Source organism: Lytechinus variegatus, chromosome 1, assembly GCF_018143015.1.
Source record: "Lytechinus variegatus isolate NC3 chromosome 1, Lvar_3.0, whole genome shotgun sequence".
Lineage (NCBI taxonomy): Eukaryota > Metazoa > Echinodermata > Echinoidea > Temnopleuroida > Toxopneustidae > Lytechinus > Lytechinus variegatus.
This window is the reverse complement of record NC_054740.1, coordinates 88,571,339-88,586,408: the sequence shown is the minus strand read 5'-3', so window position 1 is coordinate 88,586,408 and position 15,070 is coordinate 88,571,339. Positions and strand designations below refer to the sequence as shown.

The following is a 15,070-nucleotide window of genomic DNA, read 5'->3' as shown; positions in this document are numbered from 1 at the left end:
ATTTCGTATTGTTACATTTATCATACATTTGATGTTTTAAAATAACATAATTATAAAAATCACATTAACATAATGTAGTACAGTCATAATTTGACTGTCGAGAAAAGCTTTCTCTTATAAACCTTTTAAGTCACTGCAGCCCATTTTATGTTCAATTTCTGGAAATGAATCCATATTGGATCATTTTTCCTGCCTGACATGGTGCCTTATTTGACACCAAGCTTTTGTGTGCACATGTGAGACAATTTCCACTGAGGAGTGCCTGGGGATTTTTCCTCTTGGATTTTTTAAATATTTGAATGAAAAATCCCAGAGGGGAATTTTCTCTACTCTCTGGGAATTCCCTATGGATTATTCCTTCATAGGCCTATGTGTGATAGAATTAAGTTCATATACATGATTCCTCAAATTTATTTTTAATTGTCCATTTTTGTCTCACCTGCGAAGCAGAGTGAGACTATAGGCGCCGTTTTTCCGACGGCGGCGGCGTCAACATCAAATCTTAACCTGAGGTTAAGTTTTTGAAATGACATCATAACTTAGAAAGTATATGGACCTAGTTCATGAAACTTTGCCATAAGGTTAATCAACTGAACATCTTGTGCGAGTTAGAGTAGTATTCAAAGTCAGCACTGCTGCTATATTGAACCGCGTGATGCAGGTGAGACGGTCAGAGGCATTCCACTTGTAACTGGATTTTAATTATAAAATATGTGGTTAAGATTAAGAACAATATTAGGGGTGAAATGTATAACATAAATATTGATATCATTGTAAGAGTAAGGGGGGGATAATTACCCTTTTTTCGAAGGAACTTTTAAAAAATAAAAAAAATCTGATTTAAATCCAAAAAATCTGATTTAAATTAAAAGAATCTGATTTTTTAATTTTTTTTTTTTAATAAAAAAAATCGCCAACCCTGATGTGAAATTAAGAATAGATACTGAGGAATTTTTCTTTTCTTCTCAGACAATTATTATTGACAATGAGAATCCAGTTATCATTGGATGTCCAAGTAATCAAGATTTCCCCCAATTCGGCCAAAGTTCATTGACCTTAAATGACCTTTGACCTTGATCATGCGACCTGAAATTCGCACAGGATGTGAAGTGGTACTTGATTACTCTTATGTCCAAGTTTCATTAATCAGATTCATAAACTTAAAGTTATGATGGTAATTCAACAAATACCCCCCAATTTGGTTAAGATTTTGATGTTGATTCCCCAACATGGTCTAAGTTCATTGACCCTAAATGACTTTTGACCTTGGTCATGTGACTCAAAACTCAGGCAGGATGTTCAGTAGTACTTGATTAACCTTATGTCCAAGTTTCATGAACTAGGTCCATTTACTCCCTAAGTTATGCTGTCATTTCAAAAACTTAACCTTGGGTTAAGATGTTGTGTTGACGCCGCTGCCGTGGGAAAGGCAGCGCTTATAGTCTCACTCTGCTTCACTGGTGAGACAAAAATGTGTCTCTTGTACTTGCAAGAAATTTAAACTCTGAAAAGAACCTTTTCTATCAATTAGAAATTGCTGAAATAATTGGGTTTCTTTGGTCCTTACGTAATTACCGAGTGTATTTCCATGAGGATGACGGGATCAAAGGTCATCTAGGGATTAAAAGGTCAAATGATATGAGGTCACTTCCATTCTTTTTTGTTCAACTTGCTCTCAATTTTTTTTCATCTATTTTAATCAACTAAGGCCGTGTTTATGCTTCCACTTTTACGGCAAGAATCAGCGTTTCCAAACGTGATTAGTCCAAAACACGGTTGCGTCCATGCTTACTTTCATTTAAATGCTGTTTCAAAACACCGATCGTAAACTCACAAAAAGGTGCATTTGTAAACGTCGTTTGACCAGAATCAGGCTCTCTGGGGAAGCATAAACAGAACCACGACTGTAAACCTGTTTAAATGACGTCATTTGGTACATGCTTCCGGTGAGATGAAATCCGCGGGCAATAACAGTCGTATTGCTCCATGTCTCTACGTAATAACAACAATCGGGAAAAAAACTTTTAAAAAAAAGGCGCGCCCAATTTGACCTCGCTTTACGATGCGAAGCCAGCTGGAGATCATTATTTGCTCTGAAAAGTGAAGCATAAATAGCACTCCCAGAACCACGTTTACGATCGGCGTTTTGAATCGACGTTTGAAATCGCTGATTCTGTCCTCGCAATGGAAGCATAGACACACCCTAAGTTCAAAAGAACCTTGGGTAATATAGCATGTGTATTGTTAAGGATGGTGGGTCACAGGTCATGTAGGGTTTATTTTCTTTATCAATTCTGTGTACACTTGGTACAAATGATCCTTGGGAATTATCACATGACTGTGTTTTCATAAGAATAATAAGGCAGTTGCTAAAACTTTTGGATAACCTGCTGATATGATTTAGGAATACATCAAACATACATGTACATCAAAAGAGAGAATGACTTGATAAAACTAAGTTTAAAAAGTTGGATCGCAGCTTTGCGAAGTCGGCCATTGTTATACTAACTGTAGGCTCAAACATGATAGCTGGTGCTGTCCATTATGCAAGAGGAACCTAGCTAGCAAGATATGTGTTGTTTCCCCCATTCCCCCCCCCCCTGCAAAAAAAGAGAACATGATAGATGCGCTGTGCAGCCCTGATTTACCGGAAAATTATCCTGTTCAAGTTCTTTCAGTAATTTGGATAAAAATAGTATGGTTGTAGGTAGACTATATTGGTAAATGTATGCAAAGGAAGTGAGTTAGCATAGGAAGTTTTATTTTAGATTGAAATCTTATTTCCCCACGCACTAGATTGGAAAAAAAAATCTCAGCAAGATATAGAAAGATCTGGATAAGGGGAGGCTGGATAAGAAAGATTGGACTACATCAATTCTCAAGTTAATTTCATTGAAAAAGGGATTAGCAAATACGTTTGCTAACTCATGTAGGATTTTGACATCAGCAATTTACCATCTGGATTCATTCATTGCAATCTTGCCTTACTTTGGCACAAGTCCAAATATACATCACTGCAATAAATAACTACTGATTACCCAAGAGTGAAGACTTAGAGAATGAATATTGTTTCAGATTATTTGGAAAAGAATACTCTTCCCAGACATCTATAATGATTATGTATTTATGACACATTTTCCTTAAGTTTGTGATTTGTGGAGATTTGTGAGATGTCAAGTTTTTTTTAATCATTCGGTAGCTTACGAAAGATGAAATTTAGAATAAATATTGAAGAACTTTTCTTGTTATCTTCTCAGACAATGAGAATCCAGTTATCACTGGATGTCCAAGTAATCAAGATGTCAACACAGACAGTGGTAATGCTACAGCTTTAGTAACCTGGACACCACCTAAGGGAACAGATAATTCTGGTACTCAGAGACTGACATCCACTGCCAATCCTGGAGATTACTTCCCCATTGGAAACAACACAGTGAATTACACATCAACAGATGCTGCTGGAAATACAGGAATATGTACTTTCTACATATCTGTTACTGGTAAGTGTTCTTGAAAGAAACTTTTTTATCAATTGGGAACTGTTGCAGACCCATTTCACTTTGTCAAAGATATCTTCAAGATATTCATGCAGTATGAAACTAGATTACAGCCTGAGATGTTTGTCATTGACAAGTTCACAATTTTAGTCAGTCTTTGCCTTCTCTTCGGAAAGCAACAGTTAGTGTTTATATAATATGAAATTAAGAATAGATACTGAGGAATTTTTCTTGTTTTCTTCCCAGACAATGAGAATCCAGTCATCAGTGGATGTCCAAGTAATCAAGATGTCACCACAGACATTGGTAATGCTACAGCTTTAGTAACCTGGACACCACCTAAGGGAACAGATAATTCTGGTACTCAGACACTGACATCTACTGCCAATCCTGGAGATTACCTTCCTATTGGAAACAACACAGTGAATTACACATCAACAGATGCTGCTGGAAATACAGATACATGTATTTTCTACATATCTGTTACTGGTAAATGTTTTTGAAAGAAACTTTGCTATCAATTGGGAATTGCTGCTGACCCTCTGAATAAATGAAATCATTTCATTTTGTCAAAGATATCTTCAAGAAGTTCATGCAGTGTGAAACTAGATTTCAGCCTCAGATGTTTGTAATTGACAAGGTCACAATTTTAGTCACTCTTTTGCCTTCTCTTTGGAAAGCAACAGTTAGTGTTTACATAATGTGAAACAGGGTTGGCGGATTTCATGAATCAGATTCATAAACTTCAAGTTATGATGGTAATTCAACAAATACCCCCCAATTTGGTTAAGATTTTGATGTTGATTCCCCAACATGGTCTAAGTTCATTGACCCTAAATGACCTCTGACCTTGGTCATGTGACTCAAAACTCAGGCAGGATGTTCAGTAGTACTTGATCAACCTTATGTCCAAGTTTCATGAACTAGGTCCATTTACTCCCTAAGTTATGCTGTCATTTCAAAAACTTAACCTTGGGTTAAGATGTTGTGTTGACGCCGCTGCCGTGGGAAAGGCAGCGCTTATAGTCTCACTCTGCTTCACTGGTGAGACAAAAATGTGTCTCTTGTACTTGCAAGAAATTTAAACTCTGAAAAGAACCTTTTCTATCAATTAGAAATTGCTGAAATAATTGGGTTTCTTTGGTCCTTACGTAATTACCGAGTGTATTTCCATGAGGATGACGGGATCAAAGGTCATCTAGGGATTAAAAGGTCAAATGATATGAGGTCACTTCCATTCTTTTTTGTTCAACTTGCTCTCAATTTTTTTTTCATCTATTTTAATCAACTAAGGCCGTGTTTATGCTTTTTTACGACATCAGCTTCCAATCGGACCCCTCTTCGCAAGTTAAATATTTTGGTCACTTGAAAAGGTATCGTATTACCGAACGTGTGTTTTCTATGGAAAAGTTGGGAAAACAACAAAGTCACTCATGAGCTATTTTGACCATATTTTATTGTTTTGAGGATATAAAGACTTTGAAATTGTGTTTTTGATAATTTTTCATCATTTTTCTATCTAAGTTCCCTTTGGAAGGAAGTTGCAAAGGTTTGAGCGTATTTGATTATTTTCTGACGCATATGATGCGCGCGTTCGGTAATACAAGGCCGGTCGGTAATACAATCACTCACTATACTAACTTTTGTCAAGTTAGATTTCCAGTAGGACATATACATATACAAACAGAGATGCCAAGTTCAAAGACCAGCTATGCGTGAGATTTTCTGTGAATCTGAGTGAGATCACAGACATTGTGTACAATGTATACGGAGATAGGCTGTGATAATTGCATGAGACAGAGATTTGAGGGGATGAACAAGAGTCCAAAATGCGTGAGACTTGGTAGCTCTGTACAAACCAGAAAGATTCCGCATACATTCGTAATTCCGAAGCTTCGTTATTCTGAAGGTTCGGATATTTCGAAGGTTCGTTATTCCGAAGGTTCGTATTTCCGAAGGTTCGTAAATCCGAAGGTTTGTAAGTCCGAAAACGAAATGAGGTTCGTAAAATTTTCCGAAGGTTCGTTAATCCGAAAACGAAATGAGGTTCGTAATTCCGAAGGTTTGTTAGTCCGAAAATGTAATGATTAATAAACCTTATTTCGTTTTCAGATTAACGAACCTTCGGAACAACGAACCTTATTTTGTTTTCGGACTAACGAATCTTCGGAACATCGAACCTTATTTCGTGTTTCGGAATTACAAACCTTCGGAATTACGATGTGTAACCAAAGATTCAACCCTTTAATTTAAAGCTGACGTTGGACAGTCGGCAATGGTATAAGATTGGAAACTTGTTTGAAATAATTAGTGTGGTTGCACAATCGACAATGACAAACATATTTGTGTTTGATTGTTAGACGGCCAGTATGTGACGTTCTGTGACAACACGAGAAAATAGTTTACTGGAGAGTTATTATTGGACAGTTGAAAATGAGTACAGAGTTGGGAACTTGTTTGTTGGATATATTTTGTTTGACAGCCAACATCATGCACGATGTTGATAACAACGTTGGATGGTTAATGATCCATCTTTCCCATTCTCACCTGCCTTATATACCAATGAGTAGCCTACTGAACAAAGCTCGACAAGTACTATTTAGTCCTTTCTGTTCTAATTTTGATACATATTTTTCTTTTCTTGTGAAGTTTCATGATGTGACACTTTTTCATATACTCTTTTATATATTCACATTATTTCGAACAACTGCAACTTTTTGAAGGAATTCAGGCTCTCCCATACGTACACACCTCCCTGATAGAGGTTGTGGACGCCATTCATTCTTCCTGTGGGCATTGTTTGCTTCGTATGCTTGCATATTGCTTTGGATATGATCAGCCCATAAGTAACTCAGTAGTACAACAAAATCATTACATTAGCCATGGGTGTAAATCCTGGGCCGGGGGATGGGGGATACGTCCCCCCTATTCGAAGAGTGGTTGGCATGTAAAATCATCCTCCCACACTTTTCAAGATATAATTTTTTTTTTTAATCATCAAATGGTTAATCTTATTGTTAGTGAATTATTTATCTTTAAATGATATCAAAGTACTTAAATTGGCCTGATCCCACGCTTAATCTTTTCTTACCAAGAATTTGGCTGTGACAAATCCCTGCGTTTAGCTCATATTGCAAAGGTTATATCCACTGCATCATGGGAGTTTAGTTATGATAAGTCCATTTATTCATTTATTATCAATTCGACAATTACAATATACAATAAATTTCAACGAAATATGAATATAAGCAGAGCCGTAGATGGGTACATGTAGCTTAGCTGCCTGGGTATGGGAAAAGGTAACTTGATAACTGTGACCCGAGGGTCTCCCTCCACTACTGAGCTACATGTACCCAGAATTGGTCTGTAATAATAAAAATTGATAGAACATTAAAAGGAAAATAAATACACAGATAAACAACTAATAAATTTAAAGCAGCGAAAATATGACTGATAATGTGGGTTGTGTAAATTGGTGGTATACTTGAGAGAACATGAAACCGTGTGTAATTATCTCAATGATCGAAATTGACAATTAAATCATTTTGAAATGAGAGTGTATATAAATACGTGATTCCAATGATTTTTAAGTATGATTAAAACTTTTATCAGAAACGAACCAAAACATCCATTAAATGCACTTCACTGAAATAAGGATGGGGGGGTCACCTAATATCTTTGTGGAAGCGGGGGATTCGGAACAAAAATATTTGGCTTACCGTTTATTCTTCAAGTTAGGTGTACTTATGACATCGATCAAACTGTGGAATTTACACATTTTTGGAAGTCCACTGATGGCATATGATAATTTCATATGTTTCGGCATAATAATCCTTGTTTTTGTTCCCATCTCACCTTTAACCTTTGAGCAAATGAGTTTTCATTTAACCAAACTCCACTGTTTCATCCCTATTCACTCTTTCTATATATTTCTTGTTCACATTTATATGGACCATAAAGGGCTTTCCCTTATCATCCTGTGTAATTAGTGCATTTTATTTTAAACGACTGAAGCAACTTTCTCAAGGCTCGCTCACTATGCTCACAAGTCGCAGCAAGGACATCATTACACTCTCGTGAAAGATCATTCTGTCTTCCAACTATGGAAAATTTGCCGCTCCGCTTTGCTTGCTTGCATTTGGATTATAACTGTAATCCAGTAGTCGACGTCACAACAAACCCTTTACAATATGGCCGTTGAAAAAAAACAACTGGTAGTTCTTCAAGTGAAAGATGCACGCATTTATAAGGCCCTGCACATAGCCCGTGATAATACACACAAATTATATGTGGTTTTGGGGCAACGTGCTTTCTTACACCTACTGAAAGCTTGCTCACTCGCTATGCTCGCTCGCCGCATTATAGAAATAATCATATATATACCTCATAAAAGATGATTTTGGCCATCATGTCTACCAATTATGAAATTTGATCACTCGCTTCGCTCGCTCGCATTTGGAAGTTTGGTGGTTTATATAATTACATTTTTATAGCCATTGAAAAGAAAGAATTGTGAGAGGGCTTCAGGGGCTTTTGGTGTTTCATAAATTAAAGTGAAATGGAGCCGTCTCTCTTGTCTCTAGTATCAGCTCCAATTCAGTTGACAATATTGTGATTTTGAACTTTTTTTCATGAACCTTGTTTTCAAAATTGATAGTGAGCGAAAGCATAAAAAGGGAATACAATGGAGGAAATTAAAATAATAACCCCGTGTGAAGCGCGGAATCTAAAGCGTTTTTTTTTTTTTCATTTTTATTTTGCCATGAAAAGGGGCCCAATATAATGGTATTCTCAAAGATATATTGAATACTTCCCTTGGAAAGATCAGATTTGATTACAAACAATTTAGCGACAGTGCATAACTCGCAAAACAGAGAAGTGGTGTATATGCCGGGAGGAAGATATTCCTCCCCACGCAGAGCAATGAAACTCTGAAATTTCAAAGGGCGGACTTTTCTTCCAATGCATATATCTGTAATACCGCCATCGGCTCAATTGATTTTCTAAGATTATTGAACTTCATTACAAGGAAAATAGTGTGCAAAAAGTTAAAACTTCTGTGATTGAAATTATATAAAAAAGGATGCCTTATTTCATTGACTTTTCCTGAAGCACTTCACTTTGAATTATAAAGAAACTTGAGTGTCATTCAAATTTTCAAAGTGAGTGCGAAAAACAGGACAGGAGATGAATGTGCAGGGAAATGACATGAAGTTAAATAGAATTTGATAATAAATATTGTACTTTTTTATCCAATACCACACAAATTTTATACCTTCCTCTTTTTAAATTAGGAACCTGTTTACCCCAAATTTATGGTTGGTTAGCAATGAGTAAAGACTTAGAGAATGAATATTGTTTCAGATTATTTGGGAGACAATACTCTTCCCAGACATCTATAATGATTGTGTATTTATGACACATTTTCCTTAAGTTTGTGATTTGTGGAGATTTGTGAGATGTCAAGTTTTTTTTAATCATTCGGTAGCTTACGAAAGATGAAATTTAGAATAAATATTGAAGAACTTTTCTTGTTATCTTCTCAGACAACGAGAATCCAGTTATCACTGGATGTCCAAGTAATCAAGATGTCAACACAGACAGTGGTAATGCTACAGCTTTAGTAACCTGGACACCACCTAAAGCAACAGATAATTCTGGTACTCAGACACTGACATCCACTGCCAATCCTGGAGATTACTTCCCCATTGGAAACAACACAGTGAAATACACATCAACAGATGCTGCTGGAAATACAGGAATATGTACTTTCTACATATCTGTTACTGGTAAGTGTTCTTGAAAGAAATTTTTTTATCAATTGGGAACTGTTGCTGACCCTCTGAATAAATGAAATCATTTCATTTTGTCAAAGATATCTTCAAGAAATTCATGCAGTATGTAACTAGATTTCAGCCTCAGATGTTTGTCATTGACAAGGTCATAATTTTAGTCACTCTTTGCCTTCTCTTCGGAAAGCAACAGTTAGTGTTTACATAATGTGAAATTAAGAATAGATACTGAGGAATTGTTCTTGTTTTCTTTCCAGACAATGAGAATCCAGTCATCAGTGGATGTCCAAGTAATCAAGATGTCACCACAGACATTGGTAATGCTACAGCTTTAGTAACCTGGGCACCACCTACAGCAACAGATAATTCTGGTACTCAGACACTGACATCTACTGCCAATCCTGGAGATTACCTTCCTATTGGAAACAACACAGTGAATTACACATCAACAGATGCTGCTGGAAATACAGATACATGCTTTTTCTACATATCTGTTACTGGTAAGTGTTCTTGAAAGAAACTTTGCTATCAATTGGGAATTGCTGCTGACCCTCTGAATAAATGAAATCATTTCATTTTGTCAAAGATATCTTCAAGAAGTTCATGCAGTATGAAACTAGATTTCAGCCTCAGATGTTTGTCATTGACAATTTTACAATTTTAGTCACTCTTTTGCCTTCTCTTCGGAAAGCAACAGTTAGTGTTTACATAATGTGAAACAGGGTTGGCGGATTTAAATCACGTTGATTTAAATCGTGATTTAAATCGCGATTTAAATCACCATGATTTTTTTTTTAAATCATCGATTTAAATCACTTCCATTGAAAAATGTACAAATCATGGACAAAGTATTTGTTCAATGCAGTTTTAATTCTTCAAGTCAACTGAAAAACCTTGAATTAACTTTATATCAACAAAAGATCAACAAAGTCTTCATATCTACTTAAAACAAATTAAAATCAAATCAATAAAATCAGGTAATTCCTTAAAAACCACAGATGCATGTTGTCAGTAGGTACTAATTTTTTGTAAATTATGTCGAGTTTTTCTTCTGAAATTTTACATTCTTTGTCAGTTATTATTAGTCAATTTCTTTCTTAAAATAAAGTTTTCACATAATCCAAACACTTCTCAGAGAGCAGTTTGTAAAAAAAATGTAATAAATAAAAGTCAATGAGAAAATGTTTGTTGGCAGTTTTCCAGTTTTGATCCTTCGCCTACACATGAGTACATGTACTTCTGTCATGTACAATAAAAAAAATGATACCTGCATGTAATCAACATATTTAACATGCCTCTTATAAGTTATTTCGTATTGTTACATTTATCATACATTTGATGTTTTAAATAACATAATTATAAAAATCACATTAACATAATGTAGTACAGTCATAATTTGACTGTCGAGAAAAGCTTTCTCTTATAAACCTTTTAAGTCACTGCAGCCCATTTTATGTTCAATTTCTGGAAATGAATCCATATTGGATCATTTTTCCTGCCTGACATGGTGCCTTATTTGACACCAAGCTTTTGTGTGCACATGTGAGACAATTTCCACTGAGGAGTGCCTGGGGATTTTTCCTCTTGGATTTTTTAAATATTTGAATGAAAAATCCCAGAGGGGAATTTTCTCTACTCTCTGGGAATTCCCTATGGATTATTCCTTCATAGGCCTATGTGTGATAGAATTAAGTTCATATACATGATTCCTCAAATTTATTTTTAATTGTCCATTTTTGTCTCACCTGCGAAGCAGAGTGAGACTATAGGCGCCGTTTTTCCGACGGCGGCGGCGTCAACATCAAATCTTAACCTGAGGTTAAGTTTTTGAAATGACATCATAACTTAGAAAGTATATGGACCTAGTTCATGAAACTTTGCCATAAGGTTAATCAACTGAACATCTTGTGCGAGTTAGAGTAGTATTCAAAGTCAGCACTGCTGCTATATTGAACCGCGTGATGCAGGTGAGACGGTCAGAGGCATTCCACTTGTAACTGGATTTTAATTATAAAATATGTGGTTAAGATTAAGAACAATATTAGGGGTGAAATGTATAACATAAATATTGATATCATTGTAAGAGTAAGGGGGGGGATAATTACCCTTTTTTCGAAGGAACTTTTAAAAAATAAAAAAAATCTGATTTAAATCCAAAAAATCTGATTTAAATTAAAAGAATCTGATTTTTTAATTTTTTTTTTTTAATAAAAAAAATCGCCAACCCTGATGTGAAATTAAGAATAGATACTGAGGAATTTTTCTTTTCTTCTCAGACAATTATTATTGACAATGAGAATCCAGTTATCATTGGATGTCCAAGTAATCAAGATTTCCCCCAATTCGGCCAAAGTTCATTGACCTTAAATGACCTTTGACCTTGATCATGCGACCTGAAATTCGCACAGGATGTGAAGTGGTACTTGATTACTCTTATGTCCAAGTTTCATTAATCAGATTCATAAACTTAAAGTTATGATGGTAATTCAACAAATACCCCCCAATTTGGTTAAGATTTTGATGTTGATTCCCCAACATGGTCTAAGTTCATTGACCCTAAATGACTTTTGACCTTGGTCATGTGACTCAAAACTCAGGCAGGATGTTCAGTAGTACTTGATTAACCTTATGTCCAAGTTTCATGAACTAGGTCCATTTACTCCCTAAGTTATGCTGTCATTTCAAAAACTTAACCTTGGGTTAAGATGTTGTGTTGACGCCGCTGCCGTGGGAAAGGCAGCGCTTATAGTCTCACTCTGCTTCACTGGTGAGACAAAAATGTGTCTCTTGTACTTGCAAGAAATTTAAACTCTGAAAAGAACCTTTTCTATCAATTAGAAATTGCTGAAATAATTGGGTTTCTTTGGTCCTTACGTAATTACCGAGTGTATTTCCATGAGGATGACGGGATCAAAGGTCATCTAGGGATTAAAAGGTCAAATGATATGAGGTCACTTCCATTCTTGTTTGTTCAACTTGCTCTCAATTTTTTTTTCATCTATTTTAATCAACTAAGGCCGTGTTTATGCTTCCACTTTTACGGCAAGAATCAGCGTTTCCAAACGTGATTAGTCCAAAACACGGTTGCGTCCATGCTTACTTTCATTTAAATGCTGTTTCAAAACACCGATCGTAAACTCACAAAAAGGTGCATTTGTAAACGTCGTTTGACCAGAATCAGGCTCTCTGGGGAAGCATAAACAGAACCACGACTGTAAACCTGTTTAAATGACGTCATTTGGTACATGCTTCCGGTGAGATGAAATCCGCGGGCAATAACAGTCGTATTGCTCCATGTCTCTACGTAATAACAACAATCGGGAAAAAAACTTTTAAAAAAAAGGCGCGCCCAATTTGACCTCGCTTTACGATGCGAAGCCAGCTGGAGATCATTATTTGCTCTGAAAAGTGAAGCATAAATAGCACTCCCAGAACCACGTTTACGATCGGCGTTTTGAATCGACGTTTGAAATCGCTGATTCTGTCCTCGCAATGGAAGCATAGACACACCCTAAGTTCAAAAGAACCTTGGGTAATATAGCATGTGTATTGTTAAGGATGGTGGGTCACAGGTCATGTAGGGTTTATTTTCTTTATCAATTCTGTGTACACTTGGTACAAATGATCCTTGGGAATTATCACATGACTGTGTTTTCATAAGAATAATAAGGCAGTTGCTAAAACTTTTGGATAACCTGCTGATATGATTTAGGAATACATCAAACATACATGTACATCAAAAGAGAGAATGACTTGATAAAACTAAGTTTAAAAAGTTGGATCGCAGCTTTGCGAAGTCGGCCATTGTTATACTAACTGTAGGCTCAAACATGATAGCTGGTGCTGTCCATTATGCAAGAGGAACCTAGCTAGCAAGATATGTGTTGTTTCCCCCATTCCCCCCCCCCTGCAAAAAAAGAGAACATGATAGATGCGCTGTGCAGCCCTGATTTACCGGAAAATTATCCTGTTCAAGTTCTTTCAGTAATTTGGATAAAAATAGTATGGTTGTAGGTAGACTATATTGGTAAATGTATGCAAAGGAAGTGAGTTAGCATAGGAAGTTTTATTTTAGATTGAAATCTTATTTCCCCACACACTAGATTGGAAAAAAAAATCTCAGCAAGATATAGAAAGATCTGGATAAGGGGAGGCTGGATAAGAAAGATTGGACTACATCAATTCTCAAGTTAATTTCATTGAAAAAGGGATTAGCAAATACGTTTGCTAACTCATGTAGGATTTTGACATCAGCAATTTACCATCTGGATTCATTCATTGCAATCTTGCCTTACTTTGGCACAAGTCCAAATATACATCACTGCAATAAATAACTACTGATTACCCAAGAGTGAAGACTTAGAGAATGAATATTGTTTCAGATTATTTGGAAAAGAATACTCTTCCCAGACATCTATAATGATTATGTATTTATGACACATTTTCCTTAAGTTTGTGATTTGTGGAGATTTGTGAGATGTCAAGTTTTTTTTAATCATTCGGTAGCTTACGAAAGATGAAATTTAGAATAAATATTGAAGAACTTTTCTTGTTATCTTCTCAGACAATGAGAATCCAGTTATCACTGGATGTCCAAGTAATCAAGATGTCAACACAGACAGTGGTAATGCTACAGCTTTAGTAACCTGGACACCACCTAAGGGAACAGATAATTCTGGTACTCAGAGACTGACATCCACTGCCAATCCTGGAGATTACTTCCCCATTGGAAACAACACAGTGAATTACACATCAACAGATGCTGCTGGAAATACAGGAATATGTACTTTCTACATATCTGTTACTGGTAAGTGTTCTTGAAAGAAACTTTTTTATCAATTGGGAACTGTTGCAGACCCATTTCACTTTGTCAAAGATATCTTCAAGATATTCATGCAGTATGAAACTAGATTACAGCCTGAGATGTTTGTCATTGACAAGTTCACAATTTTAGTCAGTCTTTGCCTTCTCTTCGGAAAGCAACAGTTAGTGTTTATATAATATGAAATTAAGAATAGATACTGAGGAATTTTTCTTGTTTTCTTCCCAGACAATGAGAATCCAGTCATCAGTGGATGTCCAAGTAATCAAGATGTCACCACAGACATTGGTAATGCTACAGCTTTAGTAACCTGGACACCACCTAAGGGAACAGATAATTCTGGTACTCAGACACTGACATCTACTGCCAATCCTGGAGATTACCTTCCTATTGGAAACAACACAGTGAATTACACATCAACAGATGCTGCTGGAAATACAGATACATGTATTTTCTACATATCTGTTACTGGTAAATGTTTTTGAAAGAAACTTTGCTATCAATTGGGAATTGCTGCTGACCCTCTGAATAAATGAAATCATTTCATTTTGTCAAAGATATCTTCAAGAAGTTCATGCAGTGTGAAACTAGATTTCAGCCTCAGATGTTTGTAATTGACAAGGTCACAATTTTAGTCACTCTTTTGCCTTCTCTTTGGAAAGCAACAGTTAGTGTTTACATAATGTGAAACAGGGTTGGCGGATTTCATGAATCAGATTCATAAACTTCAAGTTATGATGGTAATTCAACAAATACCCCCCAATTTGGTTAAGATTTTGATGTTGATTCCCCAACATGGTCTAAGTTCATTGACCCTAAATGACCTCTGACTAGTGCTGCAGCCGAACCGCCGAACCGAACGGAAGTTCGCCGAACTTGGCACTTCCGAACCGGACCGAACCGAACCGAACTCAAAGGCCTGGTTCGGAAGTTCGGTAAAAAAAAGTATGTTTGTATGC

At 36.1% G+C, this 15,070-nt stretch overlaps 2 protein-coding genes across 3 annotated transcripts in view; both read left to right on the top strand.

Annotated features, from left to right (window-relative positions):
* The window catches only part of LOC121427302 (hyalin-like), an 81,989-nt gene extending 78,683 nt beyond the window's left edge, over positions 1-3,306 (top strand). The window contains exon 10 of one of the 2 annotated variants that reach the window (XM_041623648.1): positions 3,258-3,306. Coding sequence is in view for 1 of the 2 variants with exons in the window: in XM_041623655.1 (XP_041479589.1) it covers positions 983-1,071 (89 nt within the window). In the remaining variant the exon portion in view is untranslated. Of the gene's footprint in view, positions 1-982; positions 1,092-3,257 lie in introns of those variants that run through there. The other variant, XM_041623655.1, reaches the window with a different exon arrangement.
* On the top strand, positions 2,235-14,596 carry LOC121432234 (hyalin-like). The gene is made up of 8 exons (XM_041630090.1): positions 2,235-2,253; positions 3,258-3,500; positions 3,744-3,962; positions 5,858-5,864; positions 9,021-9,286; positions 9,547-9,789; positions 13,854-14,096; positions 14,340-14,596. The coding sequence occupies exons 1-8, from the start codon at positions 2,235-2,237 to the stop codon at positions 14,594-14,596; spliced, it is 1,497 nt and encodes a 498-aa protein (XP_041486024.1).
* The last annotated feature ends 474 nt before the right edge of the window (positions 14,597-15,070 follow it).